The sequence below is a fragment of the Papaver somniferum genome, chromosome 10 (genome assembly GCF_003573695.1).
Source record: "Papaver somniferum cultivar HN1 chromosome 10, ASM357369v1, whole genome shotgun sequence".
Taxonomy (NCBI): Eukaryota; Viridiplantae; Streptophyta; class Magnoliopsida; order Ranunculales; family Papaveraceae; genus Papaver; species Papaver somniferum.
Genome location: NC_039367.1, coordinates 114,645,023 through 114,663,712, shown reverse-complemented (window position 1 = coordinate 114,663,712; position 18,690 = coordinate 114,645,023). Strand labels below are relative to the sequence as shown.

Genomic DNA, 18,690 nt, shown 5'->3' with positions numbered 1-18,690 from the left:
TGAAACATTGTGTGAGTCTGTGACCCTCAATGGTACAATAAGGACATGTGGGTTTGGAGATCTAATCAGGAATGGAACTAGCAGCTAAACAAAGAGTACTTGAAACATTGACAGAGTTTTCATTAGTATATGAAAAATCCATCACATCCTCCAATGATTTTGATGAAGAAACATCAACCAAATTATCAAAATTGATATGAGTATTGCTGCATTCATCAAAATTGATGATTTCTCCCAGGAGTGATACACTTGATCTATCATCCTCTTCGGAATCATAATGATCAGATGTTTCATCAAGCGTTTCAGCAAAACTCTTGTTGCCAGTGTATTTCTTTCGATTTGGACACTCATTAGCGAAGTGACCGAACCCTTTACACTTGAAGCACTGTGACATATCCTCAGTTTTTGAAACAGTCCTAGAAAATAAATTGAGTACCTCACTAACAGGGTAGTATAAATTTCAATGGATACTTATTTTTCACGACACTATATATTATGATGGGTAACTGACTTTGAGAGTTGTACAAATTAGACTAGGTACCCAACCCAGTCGGTAGTATAAAAAAATTGGGTGAATTATCTGTACGTAACTCAATTAGGAGGATATTTTGGTACGAAATGAAAACAGGCAACTCGCCAGGGTTGACCGAGTCGGGAACGCAAATGGTTGATACTTTTACGGAATTCACCAATTTCTGTAATTTTACCTAAAATAGGTAATATTCTTGAACTGGACATTTCCAATTTAAATGTCTCTGGTGGACCTACTCTTAATAGTGGTCTTGGAATTGTGGTCTTTCCAGGAGGACAACAAAAATGCAGTCCCTAATTTGCCACATCTTTGGATGACGTCGTCAGTGAGAACAGAGTTTCCTTTAGATTGGAATATCTCATCGGGAATAAAACCTCAACCCCTAATTACATCTGCAACTTTTGACTTGTAGTTATCAGTTGCAACTCATCAAACAAAAGAAAAGTAGAAATGTCAGGAGCTCAGTGTTGCGAGAATCCACCAACTCTAAGTTCAAGTTCAGGAAATGGATGTGTTCAACAACTTGGTGGTCTTCAAACCTATGTTACTGGGTCTTTGGATTCCAAACTTGGAATTCTTCTTGTTTCTGACATTTTTGGTATGCCCACTTTGATCCTTTTCTGTTTTACTTAGTTTTTTTTCTTTCCTTCAAGAATTACAAGTTTGGTCTAATCTAATTTTTGCTTGTGACCTATTGTTTTGCAGGATATGAAGCACCTAACTTGAGGTATGCCCACTTTTTTCATCCATCTGTTTGTAGACTGATCTATAGAGAATTACAAAATCTAACTTCTGTTTCAGGACTTTTAAGTGAAATCTTTAGCTTTTTAGATTGCCCTAACTTGAAGCAGCTGTTGATCGGCCTGAAACTTTCTAAATGAAACTTGATATTTAAACTTGGGGGATGCTCAACCTGAAGCATCTATTCTATTGTCTTCTTTTTGTTGTTGTTGTTTTTTCTTTTTTTTGAGACTTACAGTTGAAACTTTAAGCTTTTTATAATTTTTCAATTTGTAATCTATGTGTAAAATTGAGAATATTCTGATGTTTGGATTAAGCAACTTATATTGATCAAGAAATGTCTAATCAATCATATCAATTATGAACAAAGCATGATGTTAGCTTTGCTTTTCCTAGTTATATTACTGTATAATGTAACCTGGGGACGAATTAATATTCTTCTACCTTGGTATTTAAAGGAACCTGGCAGACAAGGTTGCAGCAGCTGGATTCTATGTTGTAGTTCCAGACTTCCTTCATGGGGATCCTTATGTACCTGAGAATGCTGAGAAGCCACTACCCATCTGGATCAAATCACACGGAACAGTTTGTTTTCCTAATTCAGACATCTCTGCCAAGGATTCAGATTTATTCCCAAATTCTTTTCTGCAATGCAATTTGCTTTCTTTATTAACAATTGGAAAACTGTGCAGGATAAAGGAGCTGAAGAAGCCAAACCAGTTATTGAAGCTCTAAAAAGTAAAGGGATTTCTGCAGTTGGAGCTGCAGGGATGTGCTGGGGTGGTAAGCTTTTGAAAATCGCACTTGTAAATAAACTGTTGGTGTTTCTTTTCTTTCTTGTTGCTCAACTTTAATATCATTAATATTGTTATGACTCGTTCAGCTAAGGTGGTTGGGGAACTAGGAAAGTCTGATGAGCTAAAAGCTATTGTAATGGCCCATCCTTCCTTTGTCACTGTTGATGACATTAAGGGTATAAATAATCGTTTTGAACTTCCAATATTATTTTCGCTTGACTGTTGTTAATGTGTATGAGTATTAACCTAACAAGCAATGGTGTTGTAACTTTTATAGAGATCAAGGTACCCATTTCTATACTAGGAGCTGAGACTGACAAGATGTCTCCACCGGAGCTTTTGAAACAATTTGAAGAGGTTTTATCTACTAAAACTGAGGTAAAGACTGCCTTTTTTGTCCTACTAATAGCTGCTAGACACCTTTGAAACTGCTGCAGTTTTATGCTTTTCCTCGGAAATGCAATATCATTTTCATTCTCGGAAGTCTGTTGAAATATTGATGGTTCGGGAACTGTGTTAGATAATGAGTTACTTTCGGCGAACTGAAGTTTGTTCGAGCCTAGGTGATTGACTTTTAACGATCATTGATCCATAGCTTCTGCTTTCCTGATTTGTAGGTTGATTCCTTTGTAAAGATATTCCCTGGGGTTTCACACGGATGGACTGTAAGATACAATAATGAAGATGAAGCAGCTGTGAAGCCTGCTGAAGAGGCTCACAAGGACATGCTGGAATGGTTTGCCAAATATGTCAAGTAGGGAGTAATATCTATATATATATATATATAGTGTTACACCAAGATAACTACTGTTGTTTCCAAATTCTATTATGTATTACAAATAAGGCTTTATCGACATTACATCTCTCGTTAATGTGAATCTCACAGGAGTGAATTGATCCGTCGCTTTTAATCAGCTAGGAGTGTTTATGCTTTACCATGATCTTGTTGTGTGCACCCATGAAAGTAGGAATGCCCACCCATTGAATTTTTAGGTGTAAATTTTATTTTTGGGTTGAACTCCAAGCCAATGGACAAATACAGTCATGGTGGGCAGTCTCAGGTTCTTCAGTGACATCTCATATACTCATTCCACTTATAGACCATAAACTATAAGAGTTCGAGACTTTATCTTATCCAACAAGACACTAACTGTTCCACTCTTGTCACCTCTTCGAAGATTTTTAGACTTGGCCTTCTGCAACCGTGTTCTGTATATTACAGTAGTATAGTAATATAGTTATTGCATGTCTAGCTTTTACAGCTAACTTAATCTTCAGTGTTATATATTACACTAATATGGTTATCATAATGTATAACAATCAAGAGGAATGCAATACAGAGATTGCAGAGTAACGAAAAGAGTTTTTGATTCGAAGAAGAATGATAAACTTGAAAAAGAAGTTAAGAAGTTGAGATGAATAATAATTCGATAATAATAATCTTGGTAACAATGTACTTGCCTTCAAAGAGACTGCCTGTTAATATAGGCTTTAAACAACCTTCTAGAAAGCTAGATAAAGAACTCTAACTAAACATGGACTTCCTAAACAAAGAATAAAACTATAAAGAGACGTACTCAAGTTAGGAAACAAGCAAAAGATAGGTAGCTCCTATGCTACTCTGCAATCAATACGAGATGTCCTACATCAGTCCCCCCTCTTGAAAACAACTCGTCTCTGAGTTTATAGATACTAGCAAGAGTTCATCATCGCCATGAAAGGTGAAAATCTCTTGAAAACTGAACACATTAGAAACGTTCTAGTTCTTTGGCATAGGCATTGTCACTGATTTTCCTCAAAACTTTAAAAGGACTGTACTTCTTCATCTTAGTCTTGTTATAAGTTTCAACTGGAAATCTTTCCTTACATAGATGAATCATGACGAGCGCTCCTTTCTGAAATGATTTGAACCTTTCATGCTTATCTGCAACTTTCTTATACTTGGCATTAGATTCCTCAAGTTTGGATTTAACTTTAGGATGAAGTTCAGAAGCTTGTTCTAACAAATTGGCTGCTTTGACATTAGAATTATGTAATTTAGGAAGCACAACCAAGTCTAAAACATGATTAGGGACTTTAGAATAAACAATCTCAAATGGAGTCTTACCAGAAGATTTATTCATCGAAATGTTAAAAGAAAACTCCATATGAGGTAGTAAATTATCGCAGTTTTTGTTGTTATCAACACATTTAGCTCTAACCAAATTACCCAAAGAACGATTGACCACCTCAGGTTGTCCATCTGTTTGAGGATGAGAAGTAGTGTTGAACTTGTAAAGTAGTTCCCAAATGCATCCACAATGTTTTCCAGAAATAACTCAAAAATTTTGTATCTCTATCAAAATACGTTGGAATGCCGTGTAAACGAACTACCTCTTTGAAGAATAAAGATGCAGCATTAGAAGCATCGGTAGAATTTTTACAAGAAATAAAATGAGTCATCTTCGAATATTTATCTACAACAACCATCATTGAATCATTCCCTCTAACTGTGCGAGGTAAACCAAGAATAATCCATGCTAATATCGACCCAAGGAGCATCAAAGATTGGTAAAGGAGTATAAAAACCAGTATTTTGAACTGTACCATTAGATTGTTGACTAACCATGCATTTCATGACATATTTTTGGACATCACGCTTTAGATAAGGCTAATAATATCTTTCTTCAACAAGTACAATGGTTTTATCTCGACCAAAATGTCCACCAAGACCAGTTCCATGAAGTTCACGTATTAAATGCAGACGTAAAAAACCATTAGGGATGCAAAGACGATTACCTTTGAATAAGAAACCATCTTGAATGAGAAAATCATCAACTTCATGAGCTAAAGAACTGCATTGTTCCCAAAGTGACTTGAAATATGCATCCTCAGATGTCTTTGATATAACCAAAATCAAAGCTTTGATTGCGAATAGTTGCCAAAAGATGAATTCTTCTACTAAGAGCAACTGCAACTTGATTTAATTTTCCACTTTTGTGCTTGATAGAGAAAGTGTACTTATTAATTGTTGATAACCAACGGTCATGCATACGATCAACCTTTGCAGAAGTCTGTAAATATTTTAATGCATGGTTATCAGTATTGATGACAAACTCACGATGAATCAAGTAAGTATGCCATTTCTTAAGTGCTTGCACCAAAGAAAATAATTCCAACTCATATGTAGACCATTTCCTCTGTGTATCAGAACTTTTCTCACTGTAGTAAGCATCTGGATGTCCTTCTTGAGATAACACTGCTCCAATTCCAACTATAAAAGCATCACAATCCACTTGAAATGTTTAGAAAAGTCAGGCATCACAAGAATAGGAGATGAACATAGTTTCTCTTTAAGAGCATTGAAACTTTTATCAATATAAACTTTTCTTTTTTCAAACAATCTGTAAGAGGGGCAGCAATGGTGCTGAAATTTTGCACAAAACGCCTATAAAAGGAAGCTAAACCGTGAAAGCTTCTCACCTCTTTGATAGAAGTAGGAATAGTCCAATCCATAATAGCCTTTATCTTAGAAGGATCCACATGAATACCCTTAGCCGATATGACATATCCCAAGAATGTAACTTCAGCTGACATAAAAGTGCATTTCTTCAAATTCACAAACAAAGAATTATCACGTAACACCTTAAATACCTTAGATAGGTGGCTGAGATGTTCATTTGTACTGCGACTGAAGATCAAGATATCATCAAAATAGACAATGGAAAATTGACTAAGAAAGGGTTGTAACACCTGATTCATGAGTCTCATAAAAGTGTTAGGAGCATTAGATTATCCAAATGGCATAACAAGGCATTCATACAAACCTTCTCTTGTTTTGAAAGCAGTTTTCCATTTATCACCTTCTCTGATTCTTATTTGATGATACCCACTTTGAAAATCAAGTTTAGTGAAAATAATTGACCCAGATAGTAAATCAATCATATCCTCAATGCGAGGAATAGGAAATCTATACGGAGTGGTGATGCGATTCAAGTCTCTGCAGTCTATGCACATTTTCCAACCATTGTCTTTCTCAAGCACTAAGAATGCATGACAAACACAAGGACTACGGGTAGGTCTAATCAAACCTTTAGCCAATAAATCATTAACCTGACCTTGTAAAATTTCACGTTATGTAGGGCTTAACATATAATGAGCTTGATCAGGGAGTGAAGCTCCAGGCATGAAATCAGTACCATGTTGAACATCCCTTAAAAGTGATAAAGTCACATGTAATTCTTCAGGAAATAAATCATTATATTGAGATAATAAAGGTTGTACCTGTGCAAGAATCATCACTGTTGATACATGAAAAATAATACCCCTTAACGGGTTCGAGGTGCACCCCAGGAGGGGAGGTAAGCCTAGTATGAGATATGGGGTCTTGGGGACTAAGCCCAAGTCCAATGAGAAAATACACATGAGGTAAAAAGGACAAGGAAGGAATTAACAAATAAGGAGGAGGTTATATTAAGGAATGTCATTAGAAGTAATTAAGGAGGTTTAGGACATGTGTCATGATGTCATAAAAGGAGGGACTTTTGGAAAAGTCTATATAAGAAAGGACAAAGTACAATGGAAGAGCAACTCTCTCTCTTATTATTCCTAGAAAAGTGAGGTCATTTGGTGTGACTAGGACGGGTAGAACCAAAAATTAAAATCACCCATCAACATTTGGCGACCACACCCGGAGGCTCGTGCCTAGCTCACCATGACACACCCAGAAGGCGTTATCTTAGATGCGATAGAAAACCAAGCGACCAATCAGCCTATCAACATCGATGAGGTAACAATGGAAGACGATGACAGTGAAGAAGAAACGTCGGCCCAGGATGCTATCAAAAAATCGACGAGAAATGGATCCCGAAAAAAAAAAGATAATAGCAACACAAGGGAAGAACACGCAAACGAGCCAGCTACCGAAACCCACATCACCAGCCCTGCAAGACATGCAAAAAGAACTAGAAGAGCGCTTACGAAGAAGGCAGGAGCTTGAAGACTGGATAACACAAGTAGTAATAGCGTACAAAGCGCACCTGAAGAAACGGAAAAGGGCGAAGGGCACAAAAACGACAAGACAACAACGACGTCACAGGAGGAAATGTCAAAATACTTGGAGTGAAATTACCATGTGATAAAAAAAGACAATCATTGTCTCGTAAGCAGTCTATACCTGGCAAACATCCGAGAATATCAATATCCCGAGGACTATACTTCTCCGAAATTCAAGACATACGATAGACAAGGGAACGCGCGAGAACATCTCAGCCGATTCCTATCAGCGATGACTGACAGAGCTTCCGACGGAAAATTGTGTCGAAGGGAATTTCCCAAATCGCTCACAGGCACGGCATTCACTTGGTATGATAACTTAAAAGAGAAAGTGTGGATTCTTGGCCAACTATGTCCATACTCTTCCTCGGGAAATTCTATTCAGCCAAGAGGAAAATCACGACAATACACTTGAGCAAGAGCGGACAGCGGATATGAAAAGAAATAGGAAAGTACATCTTGCGGTTGCGGCGCTTGGCACTAGATTGTCATGAAGACATCGGTGAAGGAACGCTCGTTGAAATCTGTGTGCGAGGAATGATCCCAGCTTTTAAGGGGAGTTTGATCAATTTCAGGTTCCAAACTTTTGTTGAGCTAGAGGAAGCAGCTGAGAGGATCGTCGATTTCATAGAAGAAGCACCCATAGACCCTGCTTGGCACCACACAGTTAGCACCGCATCTGAGGCACCGCGCAATGTAAGACCCAACACTAATAGGGAGAGAAGGGACCAACCCCAAACCATCGGCGGGATCCAATGAAGGAATGGATAGTCTAGGTGCGACTCAAACCCACCACCCCCTCTTCCCTGCAGCAAGGAACGCGCAGTCGAATTACTGAACCAGTGGGTTATCGGAAAGGAAATCCAGCTGCCCCCGACAGTGGTAGATATCAACAAAATGGATAATAATGTGGAAAGTACTGCAACTACCATCGAATATTGGGACACCCGGCGGAAGAATGTTTTGCTATAAGAAGTATATTTGAACGCAAGCGCGCCGCTGGGGAGCTCGAGGCAACTAAGCAGTTAATCGAGTACGACCCCTTTCCTCTCCATTGAACTAAAAAGAGGGGGGAAGGGTAAGAATTGGAAAGATAAAGACTACAAATTGTAAACATCCCTCTTTTATGGTAAGAATAATTTCCATTTTTTGGAATTCATGGGCAATATGATATGAGAAGGTCACGGGAATTCCAAAGGCGCCTGACTGCTGACAAATCTACAAAAGGATACGGGTATGCCAAAGGCGCCCGGTCGGCTGACAAATTTACAAAAGGCTACGGGTATGTCAAAGGCACCCGGTCGGCTGACAAATCTACAAAAGGCTACGGGAATGCCAAAGGCGTCCCGTCGGCTGAAAAATTTACAAAAGGTCATGAGAATGCCAAAGGCACCTAATCGGCTGACAAATCTACGAAAGGCTGCGGGTATGCCAAAGGCACCTGGTCGGCTGACAAATCTACAAAAGGCTACGGGAATGTCAAAGGCGCCCGGTCGGCTGACAAATCTATAAAAAACTACGGGAATGCCAAAGGCGCCCGGTCGGCTGACAAATTTACAAAAGGTCATGGGAATGCCAAAGGCACCCAATCGACTGACAAATCTACAAAGGCCAAGAGAATATCAAAGGCGCCCAATCGGCTGAAAAATATACAAAAGGCTATAGGGAGTAGGTGCGTTCTACTACCACTTACCCAACCCACCGCCTCCTTTTGAGTAGGCGCGTTCTATCACCGCTAACCCAACCCACCGCTTCCTTTTGATAAAAAGAAAAGGGGAGTAGGCGCGTTCTATCACCGCTTACCCAACCCACCGCTTCCTTCTGATAAAAAGAAAAGGGGAGTAGGCGCGTTCTATCGCCGCTCGCCTAACCTACCGCTTCCTTCTGATAAAAAGAAAAGGGGGGTAGGCGCGTTCTATCAGCGCTCGCCCATCCCACCGCATCTATTTGATAAAAATAAAAAGGGAATAGGCGCGTTCTATTACCGCTTACCCAACCCACCGCTTCCTTTTGATAAAAAGAAAAGGGGAGTAGGCGTGTTCTATCACCGCTTACCCAACCCACCTCTTCCTTCTGATAAAAAAGAAAAGGGGAGTAGGCGTGTTTCTATCAACGCTAGCCCATCCCATCGTACCCTCCTGATAAAAAGAGAAAAAAAAGGGTAGTGGGCGCGTTATAAAAACGCTCACCCAACCCCATACATCCTTCAAAAAAAAAAAGGGAAGAGAAAGAAATAACCACGAATAATTGCTCTATAAAACCAAGAATAACAAGAAACACCAATAACGTACTAATAGTTAAACAAACACCATAATAATATCTTACAAAAAAACAACAACAAATCATCCGAGAGACAAGGGTCCAACATAGTTAAAGAAAGACGAAGGAAAAGACAACATAAAGAGGAAGCGCGCTAAGCATACTGAAGCATAGATAACTCTTGCCGCTTCTTTTCAAGCTCCGCGCGAACCGTCGCTTCGGCGGTCTCATCCCGTATCACCTCATCGTTGGCCACCCCAACATCAGTAACCAATTGATTCAGCAACTCTTTCTTGCTAACAGTTGCCTGGGAGTGCTTCTCCATCTCCTCCTCCAGCTTAGAAATCTGACTCGTAAGCCGACTACGAGGGTCACTACGACTCTTCACATTCGCCAACAAAACTTCCAACCACAGTATTGGAAAATTGATGTTGATTGTTGACCGCACGGAAGTCTCCGAGCCACGCATTGTCACCGCGTCAATAGGATCATCACCTACCCGCGTGAGCTGGTCGGTGATTTCCAAGAGGTTCTTGGTCATGTAGCACAAAGTGCGAACATCCATAAGACCTGCCTTCACCATGTGACCACCACTATGCTCCACAATATCCCTATAGATAGCGGGAAAAATAGTTGGCACCCAAAAGCCGTGAACGAGTGTATGAGTTTCGGTATCTACTCCAGCCTCGGAAGCACTCACCACTAAGGGAAAACGAAGTTGCGCATCCTCAAGATTTTTTGGCGCAAGGGGGACGGCTGGTACGTCAGGAACAATAGTCTACCTCTCCGAAGGAGCATGAAAACCGCTACCATCCACCCGAGCACGTTTAATAGAGTTGTCGCCACTAGGGACTACATGCCGCACACCGTACGTATCGGGTTTAACAACCTCTTTACGCTTTTTACCCATATCCTAGCACCAACGATAAAATTTTAGCAAACAAGCGAACGAAAGCACAACGCAAAATGAAAAGAGACGAGAGACTAACCTCATGAATCGATGAATCAGGCGGGATGTCAACAGGTTTAGGACGAGACACGGAAGAACTAGAAGATGACTCGGAATCACTAGTAGAGCCTGAAAAATGAGATATCAACACCATTGCGAAGAATAACTTAGATTTATAAAAAAAAAAAAAAAGAGAAAGAGAGGGGAGAGAAGAATGATAAAAACGAAGACATGTATTAAAATAGGAGGTTACCTTCAGGATCACCAACAGGTGCTTCCACGTGGGATGAGGACCGGCTAGACCCGGACGGGCTCATTGATTGGAGAACGACACTAGGAGACACCGGAGGTCCACCTCTAGCATGAACAGTTTCAGCCCGGAGAGGATGCACTGATGATATGTGAAGATGCTGAGATACCCAACCAGTCCCCTTAGGAAGATCGACCCCAAGATCCCTAAACTGGTCTACAAACAAGGGGTTCGGATTACTGCTAGCGCTCCCAGGAGGTTGTGACGCGCTTCTCCGACGAGCCTGCTGAGGGTACAAGGATGAGATATTAGCGGAAGAACAAGGGAGCGGAGCAGAAAACTTAGCTGCTTCTCGCCTGGCTTTCTTTGCAAGACTCCTTTCAGTCCAGTCACACCTAGGCATGTTCAAGTACTCTTCCATTACATAAGAAGGGGCCTTCCACCCCGCAGGATTGGAAATAGGAGCTCCCTGAGAATGTAACCCCCGCCACTCATTTTCAAAAAAAAATGGGGCGGCAATAAATGGTAGATAATGAAAAGCAAGAGAAAAGAAACAACAAGTACATGTGCTGCCAGAGGGTTAGTTGACCACCTCTATCCATGGTGGCTTACGATCATAAAACGACTTCGACCCTTTCTTCGGCCTTATGGGCTCTTGACCTTCAGGAGGAGCCCAAGAAGTCACCAAAAGATCTAAAGGGCGACCTTTGGTAGCAGAAACGAGACGATGTGCAGTGGCTATGGTATCATCAAGTTTAATCCTGCCAGACGCATGAAGCACTCAAAGGTCCTCATAAGATAAGTCACGGGGAGGAGACGATTCACGCAAAAGGAAGTTCAAAGCTCGACGACGTATGAAATAATGATACTCATGGGCTCCCTCAGTAACCGCCAAATGGTGCTCGACAATAGGCCGCTTGAAAAAAAAGTTGATCCCCCGATCAGATAGATGTATCGGCCCCTTGAAGACAAAACGATTAAAACTGGCGATGACATCCCCAATATCAGAGCTTCCCCAAGGAGGAAATCTATGGGGAATTCCCTGGTCAAACCCAACTTGCCGAGATGCACGATCGGGATTGTAGGACATGGCAATAAATTTACCGGCGTGGAAACCAGGAAGATAACCAGGCAACACAGTCATTAACGATTCAAAATCCACTTCCGCCAATACCTTTGACGAGTCCAATTCTGTGTCAAAAGGCGCAGTAAAATCGTAATGCGCTAGGCCCGATCGATTGTCTTGATAAGGAAATGGAACGAAATCCTTGGCCACGTCCAGGTATTTGGAAATATCGCCCTTGGGAACTTTCCCCTTGAGATGACAAAGATCCATCCACAGATAACCATAAACAACTGGAACCTTCTTAACCGAGCCATCATCTTGTTCGACATCTTCTTCGCGATGAATCACTAATTCATTAGGATCAGGCGCGTATGGGAAAACATGCTCCCAAGACCACGCTTGCATAAAAGAATCCGGGATATAAGTATCGATCTTGTGAGATGAACCCACTGTCTGGAGATCGTGATAGAACAAATCTAGATGGCGATACAGGCCACCTAAAAACATCTGTGCAAGCGGGAAAGAGACACCGCGAGATAACAATACCGCCATTGGCACGAGTTCGCTCTTAATGGTATCTTGGGAACTATATTCAAACACGTCATGACAAAGCCAAAACATAATGTAAGAGGCTAACTCCGCGCGAAGATTCTTCTCCTTCCGCTTGGAAGGAATAACTTTTCCGTCTACTAACCATGGAGCCCAATACTTAATCCAAAGAGGAAAGGAAGTGCGTCGGTTGGTCTTGGTAACCCACTCAGGACTGGACTTCATTTGAGGAGTAAACGATTCGTGGATCGCTTCGTAAGCATGGATAGAAATAGCAAGCAATCGTTCACCCGTTGGACGCGCTGAAGGAGGCTTTTTCTTCTCAACCCATTTGGCCTTTCCCCTTGCGGCAGACAATGAAGCCTCTTTCTTGCCCGCGTCATCAATCTTCTTGTCCTCGCTCTGTTTTGATGTAATCGAGTCCTTCCTCACCCACTCGCTCCTAGAAGCATCTTTACAATCCAATAGATAATTCCACAACACTTTGTCCTCGTCAGTCAGTGCTCCATAAACAGCCGACTCGTCATACGAATGACTACCATGAATGGGTAACCCTGTAAGGGAGACTACGTCCTCCAGGACTATGGTTTCTTCCCCCCCACGTTGTGAAAAGAGTATGAACAGGAGGATGCCAATGACAAAAGAACCATGTTATGTCGCGCCTACATCTCTTTACTTCCCATTTAAGAGATGAATTTATGGCTTCATCAATACCCGCTTCACGAAGGATGGCTGCATGACTGGGATTGGAACGTATATAGGATGTCCAGTGCGGCCATATCGGATGAGTTTTTGACTTGGAACGGATATCAATTGCAGGAAGATCGTAATCTCCGCGGTGAATAGCCATTCGCGGTACCGTTTTAAACGCAAAAGCATCCATGGTTTCCGATTCGGGTTGCATAAGCCACCCGGGGGCGGACGGATAAGGTAACACGGGAGAATTTAAAAGGCGAGGAACAAGGATATCATCAAGAGGGATAACACGCTTACCTCCGCGGAGCTCCCTCAGCTTTAGTACGCATTTTAGATCAGGTCCGCTGGTGAAATATGCAAGCGTATATGACTTGCCATCTGTCGGAGGAGGTAGACGAATTTCGTCCTGATCCGAGTACTCGGTCCCCTCGGAACCCACATTCATGACTCCTTCAGACTCGTCAGATTCTTCAGACGAACTACTGGTAGAACTACTAAACATGGCGCGTATGTGAGTATTCAGACGGAAGAGAAGATAACAACTAGAAACTGAAAAGATAAGGGAGAAAACAAACCAGCAGATCTATATATAGGGAATCTCAAGGCCTGAACGTGGCGGTTATGCAGATGGAATGATAACTGGAAGAAACCGAAAAGATGAGGAAAAAGTTGCACGATAAAAGAAGGTCAAACGTCGCTAGGGTCGGGGAGTTGATAAAAAGGGAGGAGTCCCTCGTCCCTAACTTCCCAAAAGGGGAAGGGTGTTCGAAAAATCCTATGACTATTGGATTATTTTACAAATAACCCAATAGTCAGGGGACTAATGTTGATACATAAAAAATAATACCCATTAATGGGTTTGGGGTGCCCCCAGGAGGGGAGGTAAGCCTAGTATGAGATATGGGGTCTTGGGGACTAAGCCCAAGTCCAATGAGAAAATACCCATGAGGTAAGAAGGACAAGGAAGGGATTAACAAATAAGGAGGAGGTTATATTAAGGAATGGTATTAGAAATAATTAAGGAGGTTTAGGACACGTGTCATGATGTCATAAAAGGAGGGACTTATGGGAAAGTCTATATAAGAAATGACAACATACAATGGAAGGGCAACTCTCTCTCTTACTATTCCTAGAAAAGTGAGGTCATTTGGTGTGACTAGGACGGGTAGAACCAAAAACTAAAATCACCCATCAACAATCACCATTGGCTTATTGTCTTCATGGTAACTCAAAGTATGAATTGAATTCAAAGAACGAGAGATAGTAGCCACAAATGCGCTACTCTTGTCATCACTATGTTCCTTGATCACTGAAGAAGATTTTGAAGGAAAAAGAATTTTCTTTTTACCATCCTTGTAAAATGTATAAGTATTCTCAAAACAATTATAAAATGCTTTTAAATCATACTTCCATGGAATACCAAGAAGCAGATGTGTAGCATTCATGTCTGTAACATCACACAACACAGATTCCTCACATCCCACAAAAGAAAAATGTACCAAACATTAGTGTGTAATACGCTGAGTAGAAGAATTATAACCATCCTACAAAATAAGGATTAGGATGTGGAGTAGCTGGCAGTCCTAAATTTTCCACAACAATGGATTTCATGTAATTATCCACACTACCATTGTCAATAATCATGTCACACACTTTGCCTCCAATAAAACACTTTGTTTTAAATATACTATGTCTTTGAGAATAACAAGGTTGAGTAAACATGAGTGGACGAATCATACCGACAAAGTGATAACCATACGCTTCATGTAACTCGGAATTTTCAAATTCATCACATTATTCATCATCAAAGGCTTCAATATCTTTAGAATCACTGTAAACTTGATTGTATCCAATAAAATCATTAAGTCTACGACAGTCAGAAGAAGAATGACCAGTTTGGTTACATTTATTGCACTATCCCCACGAAATTTTGAATATATGTTTGTTGGTTTATATGGAGGTGGAGACTGTTGTTGCATTCTATTGGAAAACCGTACACCCGTACGTTTCGATTGTTGATGCTGACTGGATGGAATCTCAGTAGGAAATGGCAAGATAGGTGAAGTATTTGCAGGTAATGGTATTTGAGTGAAAGAAAAATTAACCGGTGATTGTTATTGACGTTGAGGTGTAGGAACACTTTCTTCTTGATAACTATAACTTGGAGAAGAAGAATAGTAATTATCTTGATAGTTATCAGACGAGAATTATTGTTTCTTATAGTTGTTTGAATAAAAAGGTTGAGAGAGCTTAGAGGTACGTGAAAGACGTTTCTCAATTTTGATAGCTTATTGAATAGCTTCCACCATGGTAAACACAGATTATGTCAAACTGTGTTGAATCAATCTATTTAACCCTTCAATGAACCGTGCCACCAACTTCTCTTATGTTTCATGTATTTGATTATGAGCAACCAAACTATAAAACTCAGCAACATATTCTTCCACAGGTCTAGCACCTTATTGAAAATTTTGTGGTTTAACAAATAATTGTTGTCTATAGTCTTGAGGAATAAACTTATCTCTAAGTAGTTTATGCATACGCTCCCAAGTACGTACTGGAGGTATACAATACTTGATTCTATCCTCACAAAGGTTTTCCCGCCAAGCAGCAGATCCACCTTTAAGCTTATAAGAAACAAGTTTAACTTTCGATTCATCGGGTGCTTCCATAAATTGAAAGAAAGCTTCAACTTCATAAAACCAATCCATTAGTTCTTCAATTCTGAAACTTCCATTGAAATTAGGAATATCAGCTTTCAGTTTGTATTCTGCTAAAGAACCATAAGGGTTTTGTCCAGTTTTAAGACGTATATCCTCCAACCATCTATTTTGTTGTTCATCTTCAAGAGAATCATCATCATCACTTTCAAGTTGAAAGACTAAATTTTTATTTCTTGGAATGTTAAGAAAAGCTTCATGTTGCTTCTTCTTTTTTAAAGCTTCTAAGATGTTCTCTGGAATATCATCTGTATAAACAAACCCATGTTTTTTAATGTGTGATTCCTGATGTTGTTTAGAGGATTATTGAAACGTCTTCTTTGGAGATTCAGAAGATTCTTATGTACTGATATTTAACAGCTCCAAGATTTTTGTTAACTGACCCTGCATGGTGTTATAACGATCCTTTATGGTGTTGACATCAGTTGAAAGCTTGGTAACCTGAGTTTCCAAAGAATCGTCCATATGACAGCAATCTGAAAAAATTAAGGCTTTTGAGTTTTTTTTTTTTTTGTAACGAGAGAAAATAAACTAGGGCTACGTAAGAGAAAACAAGATCTAAGAAAAGATAAAATTTAAGCTAATGTCGAATGATACCAACTAATGTATAAAAATTAAGAGGAATGCAATACAGAGGTTGCAGAGTAACGAAAAGAGTTTTAGAATCGAAGAAGAATGATAAACTTAAAGCTGAATAAAATGCCTTATCCGTAGCTACATCTGAAGTTAGATGGGTCTCTTACATCCTTATGAGTTAGCGGTACCTATCAAGCATCCCTGTACTTTGTTCTGTAATGCTTGAACTAAACATATGGAGGTGGATTATAATTCTCTTAGAATTTTGGTAATGACTGGTTTTTTAGTTGTCAAGTATGTGTCATCATTAGAGAACATTACATAGTTGTTCAAAAAGGGTTTTTCCAAGTTTCCTTTCTGCGGATTAAAAGGCAAACTTTTGCATTTTCAGCATGCTAAGTTTAAAAGGGTTTGTTAGAGCATATTATAAACTCAATCTATATCTTATGACAATAACCAATTCTAACATGTTTCAGCTTATACAGCTCATATATATAACCGTTTATAACAGAAATTGTCACTGTCTCTTTTCATTTACATTGTTTTTATTTTACGGGAAAGAAAATTCAAATTAAGAAGTGACACTCACTAAAGTAGTGAGAAATTAAAAGATTAAGATAACATGGCTAAGAAAATTTAAAGTTGGTGCACCTTTGTCACATAATGCACCCACCAAGAAAGATATATTTAAAGAAACTCTTGCATTCCAAATTTGTTTATGAAAGAAGGACTTTGAGGTTGTTATATTGTATTTTGGAGTGTCTGCTAATTTAAACAGATCTTGCATCATGGATGATCTGTAATTAAGTTTTGATATCATCCAACTTACTTAATTGACCCCATTATGCATTTGAACAGGTTAAATGTAACAACACTCTACTGCAGTCGTCTCAAATAGTTGATTTGAAGAAACTTGTCCAATAGAATTTATCCGTGGGAGTTAACAACTGTGGTCTTACCTTGACTGGTTTCCTTTCTCTTCATGCAGTGTTTATAAGCGGCGGTCGTGTTGAGATAGTTTGGGTTAACTTGAGGAAATTTGGATATGATAATGAACTTGAGCTTACACATGATTAACTCGCTTCTGACCATGTCCAAGAACCATCTCTTTTGGCAAACTGGCTCTTCAGATTGTTGCATCTCCAAATAGTTTTCTGGATCTTACTCATTTTGATGGTACACCGTTGATTGTCAGCTTGCTAGTTATTACAGTAAAAACTCCATATATTAATAGCCTTGGAACTTCACAAAATTATTAATATATATGGAGTTTGTTTATATAGGAGGTATACAAAAATATATATGTATATATATATATATATATATATATATATATATTGCTAATTCAAAGTATATAAATGATAATAATGAACATGGATGTCTTCCTTAATCATCCAAATGAGCAATAAGTCGTATATGTTTTAATCGAAGAACAGAGGAATTAGACAAGTAGAGGAGGGAGATAATCCTGATGATGATAGTATGGAGATATCAAATGTTTCATGCCAAAAAGCTTTGCACATGGTCGACAAGTTGTAAATTTTGGCTTCAACAAGAAGGTGTTTATAGAAATAAGGTCTTATGCATCTGCAAATCAAAAGATACATAAGAATCCAAAACGTTACATCCTTTTCTCAAACAACTATAGATACGTATATTGCTTCATCTTAAATTTTGATGTAACAAAACCTATAAGTTTCCAATAATGACGATTATATTAATATATGGAGGTAAATTTCTTATGACGGGACCAAAGAAAATTAATATTAAAATGTGTAGGTTATTACTATTTATAACTGGCTTGTCTTAAATATAGCCCACACTTTTATTAACTATAGCCCCAAAAAGTTTAAGTCAAAACGAAAAACCAAAATTACCAAACACGTCCTAATTTTTTTTATTAATAATCCTACTTCTTTCCCAAAATTAAAATATAAACTCTAACTTTTTTCTTAGATCCAAACTAAATTATACTTCAATTTATTTCTAATTATTCTTTCATTATTCTTACAACCCGCCCTATTATAAACCTTAATTTTTACTTTTCCTCCAGAACAAACTAAACCAAACTTTTAACCTTTTCTCTAAAGTGATGTTATTTTTCCTAAATCATAATTATTTATTCCCTTAAACATTCTCTATAGCAATATCAATTGAAGACCGAAACGAAATCAACTAGGGTTTTGATTCTTGTCCAAAAATCAATTTTCTAAAACTCCATAAGCATTATTATTCTATAAAACTAAGATCTTTTTCTCAATCATGATTACATTAAATTGAGTATTTTAAAAATCATCAATTATGCCACAGATCTTACATAAATTTTCATTATGAAAATTATATAATTAATAAATTTTTTTATTTTTATTTAGGCATTTGACAATCTATTTTGGGCCATATATAAAAATTGTGTATAATTTTATGGGTTATGCTAATAATCATAAGAATACGTTTGATTAGATTAATGACTTATTTTATATGAGTTATAGTTAATAAAAGCATGAGCTACATTTAAGAGAAG

At 38.9% G+C, this 18,690-nt stretch overlaps 1 protein-coding gene across 1 annotated transcript; it reads left to right on the top strand.

The window, feature by feature from the left end:
- The first annotated feature begins 819 nt into the window (after positions 1-819).
- Positions 820-3,005, top strand: LOC113319632 (endo-1,3;1,4-beta-D-glucanase-like). The gene is made up of 7 exons (XM_026567875.1): positions 820-1,130; positions 1,238-1,259; positions 1,732-1,858; positions 1,966-2,056; positions 2,157-2,246; positions 2,348-2,448; positions 2,688-3,005. Exons 1-7 carry the CDS (start codon positions 983-985, stop codon positions 2,826-2,828), a joined length of 720 nt encoding a protein of 239 aa, XP_026423660.1. The 5' UTR covers positions 820-982; the 3' UTR covers positions 2,829-3,005.
- Positions 3,006-18,690: the final 15,685 nt, after the last annotated feature.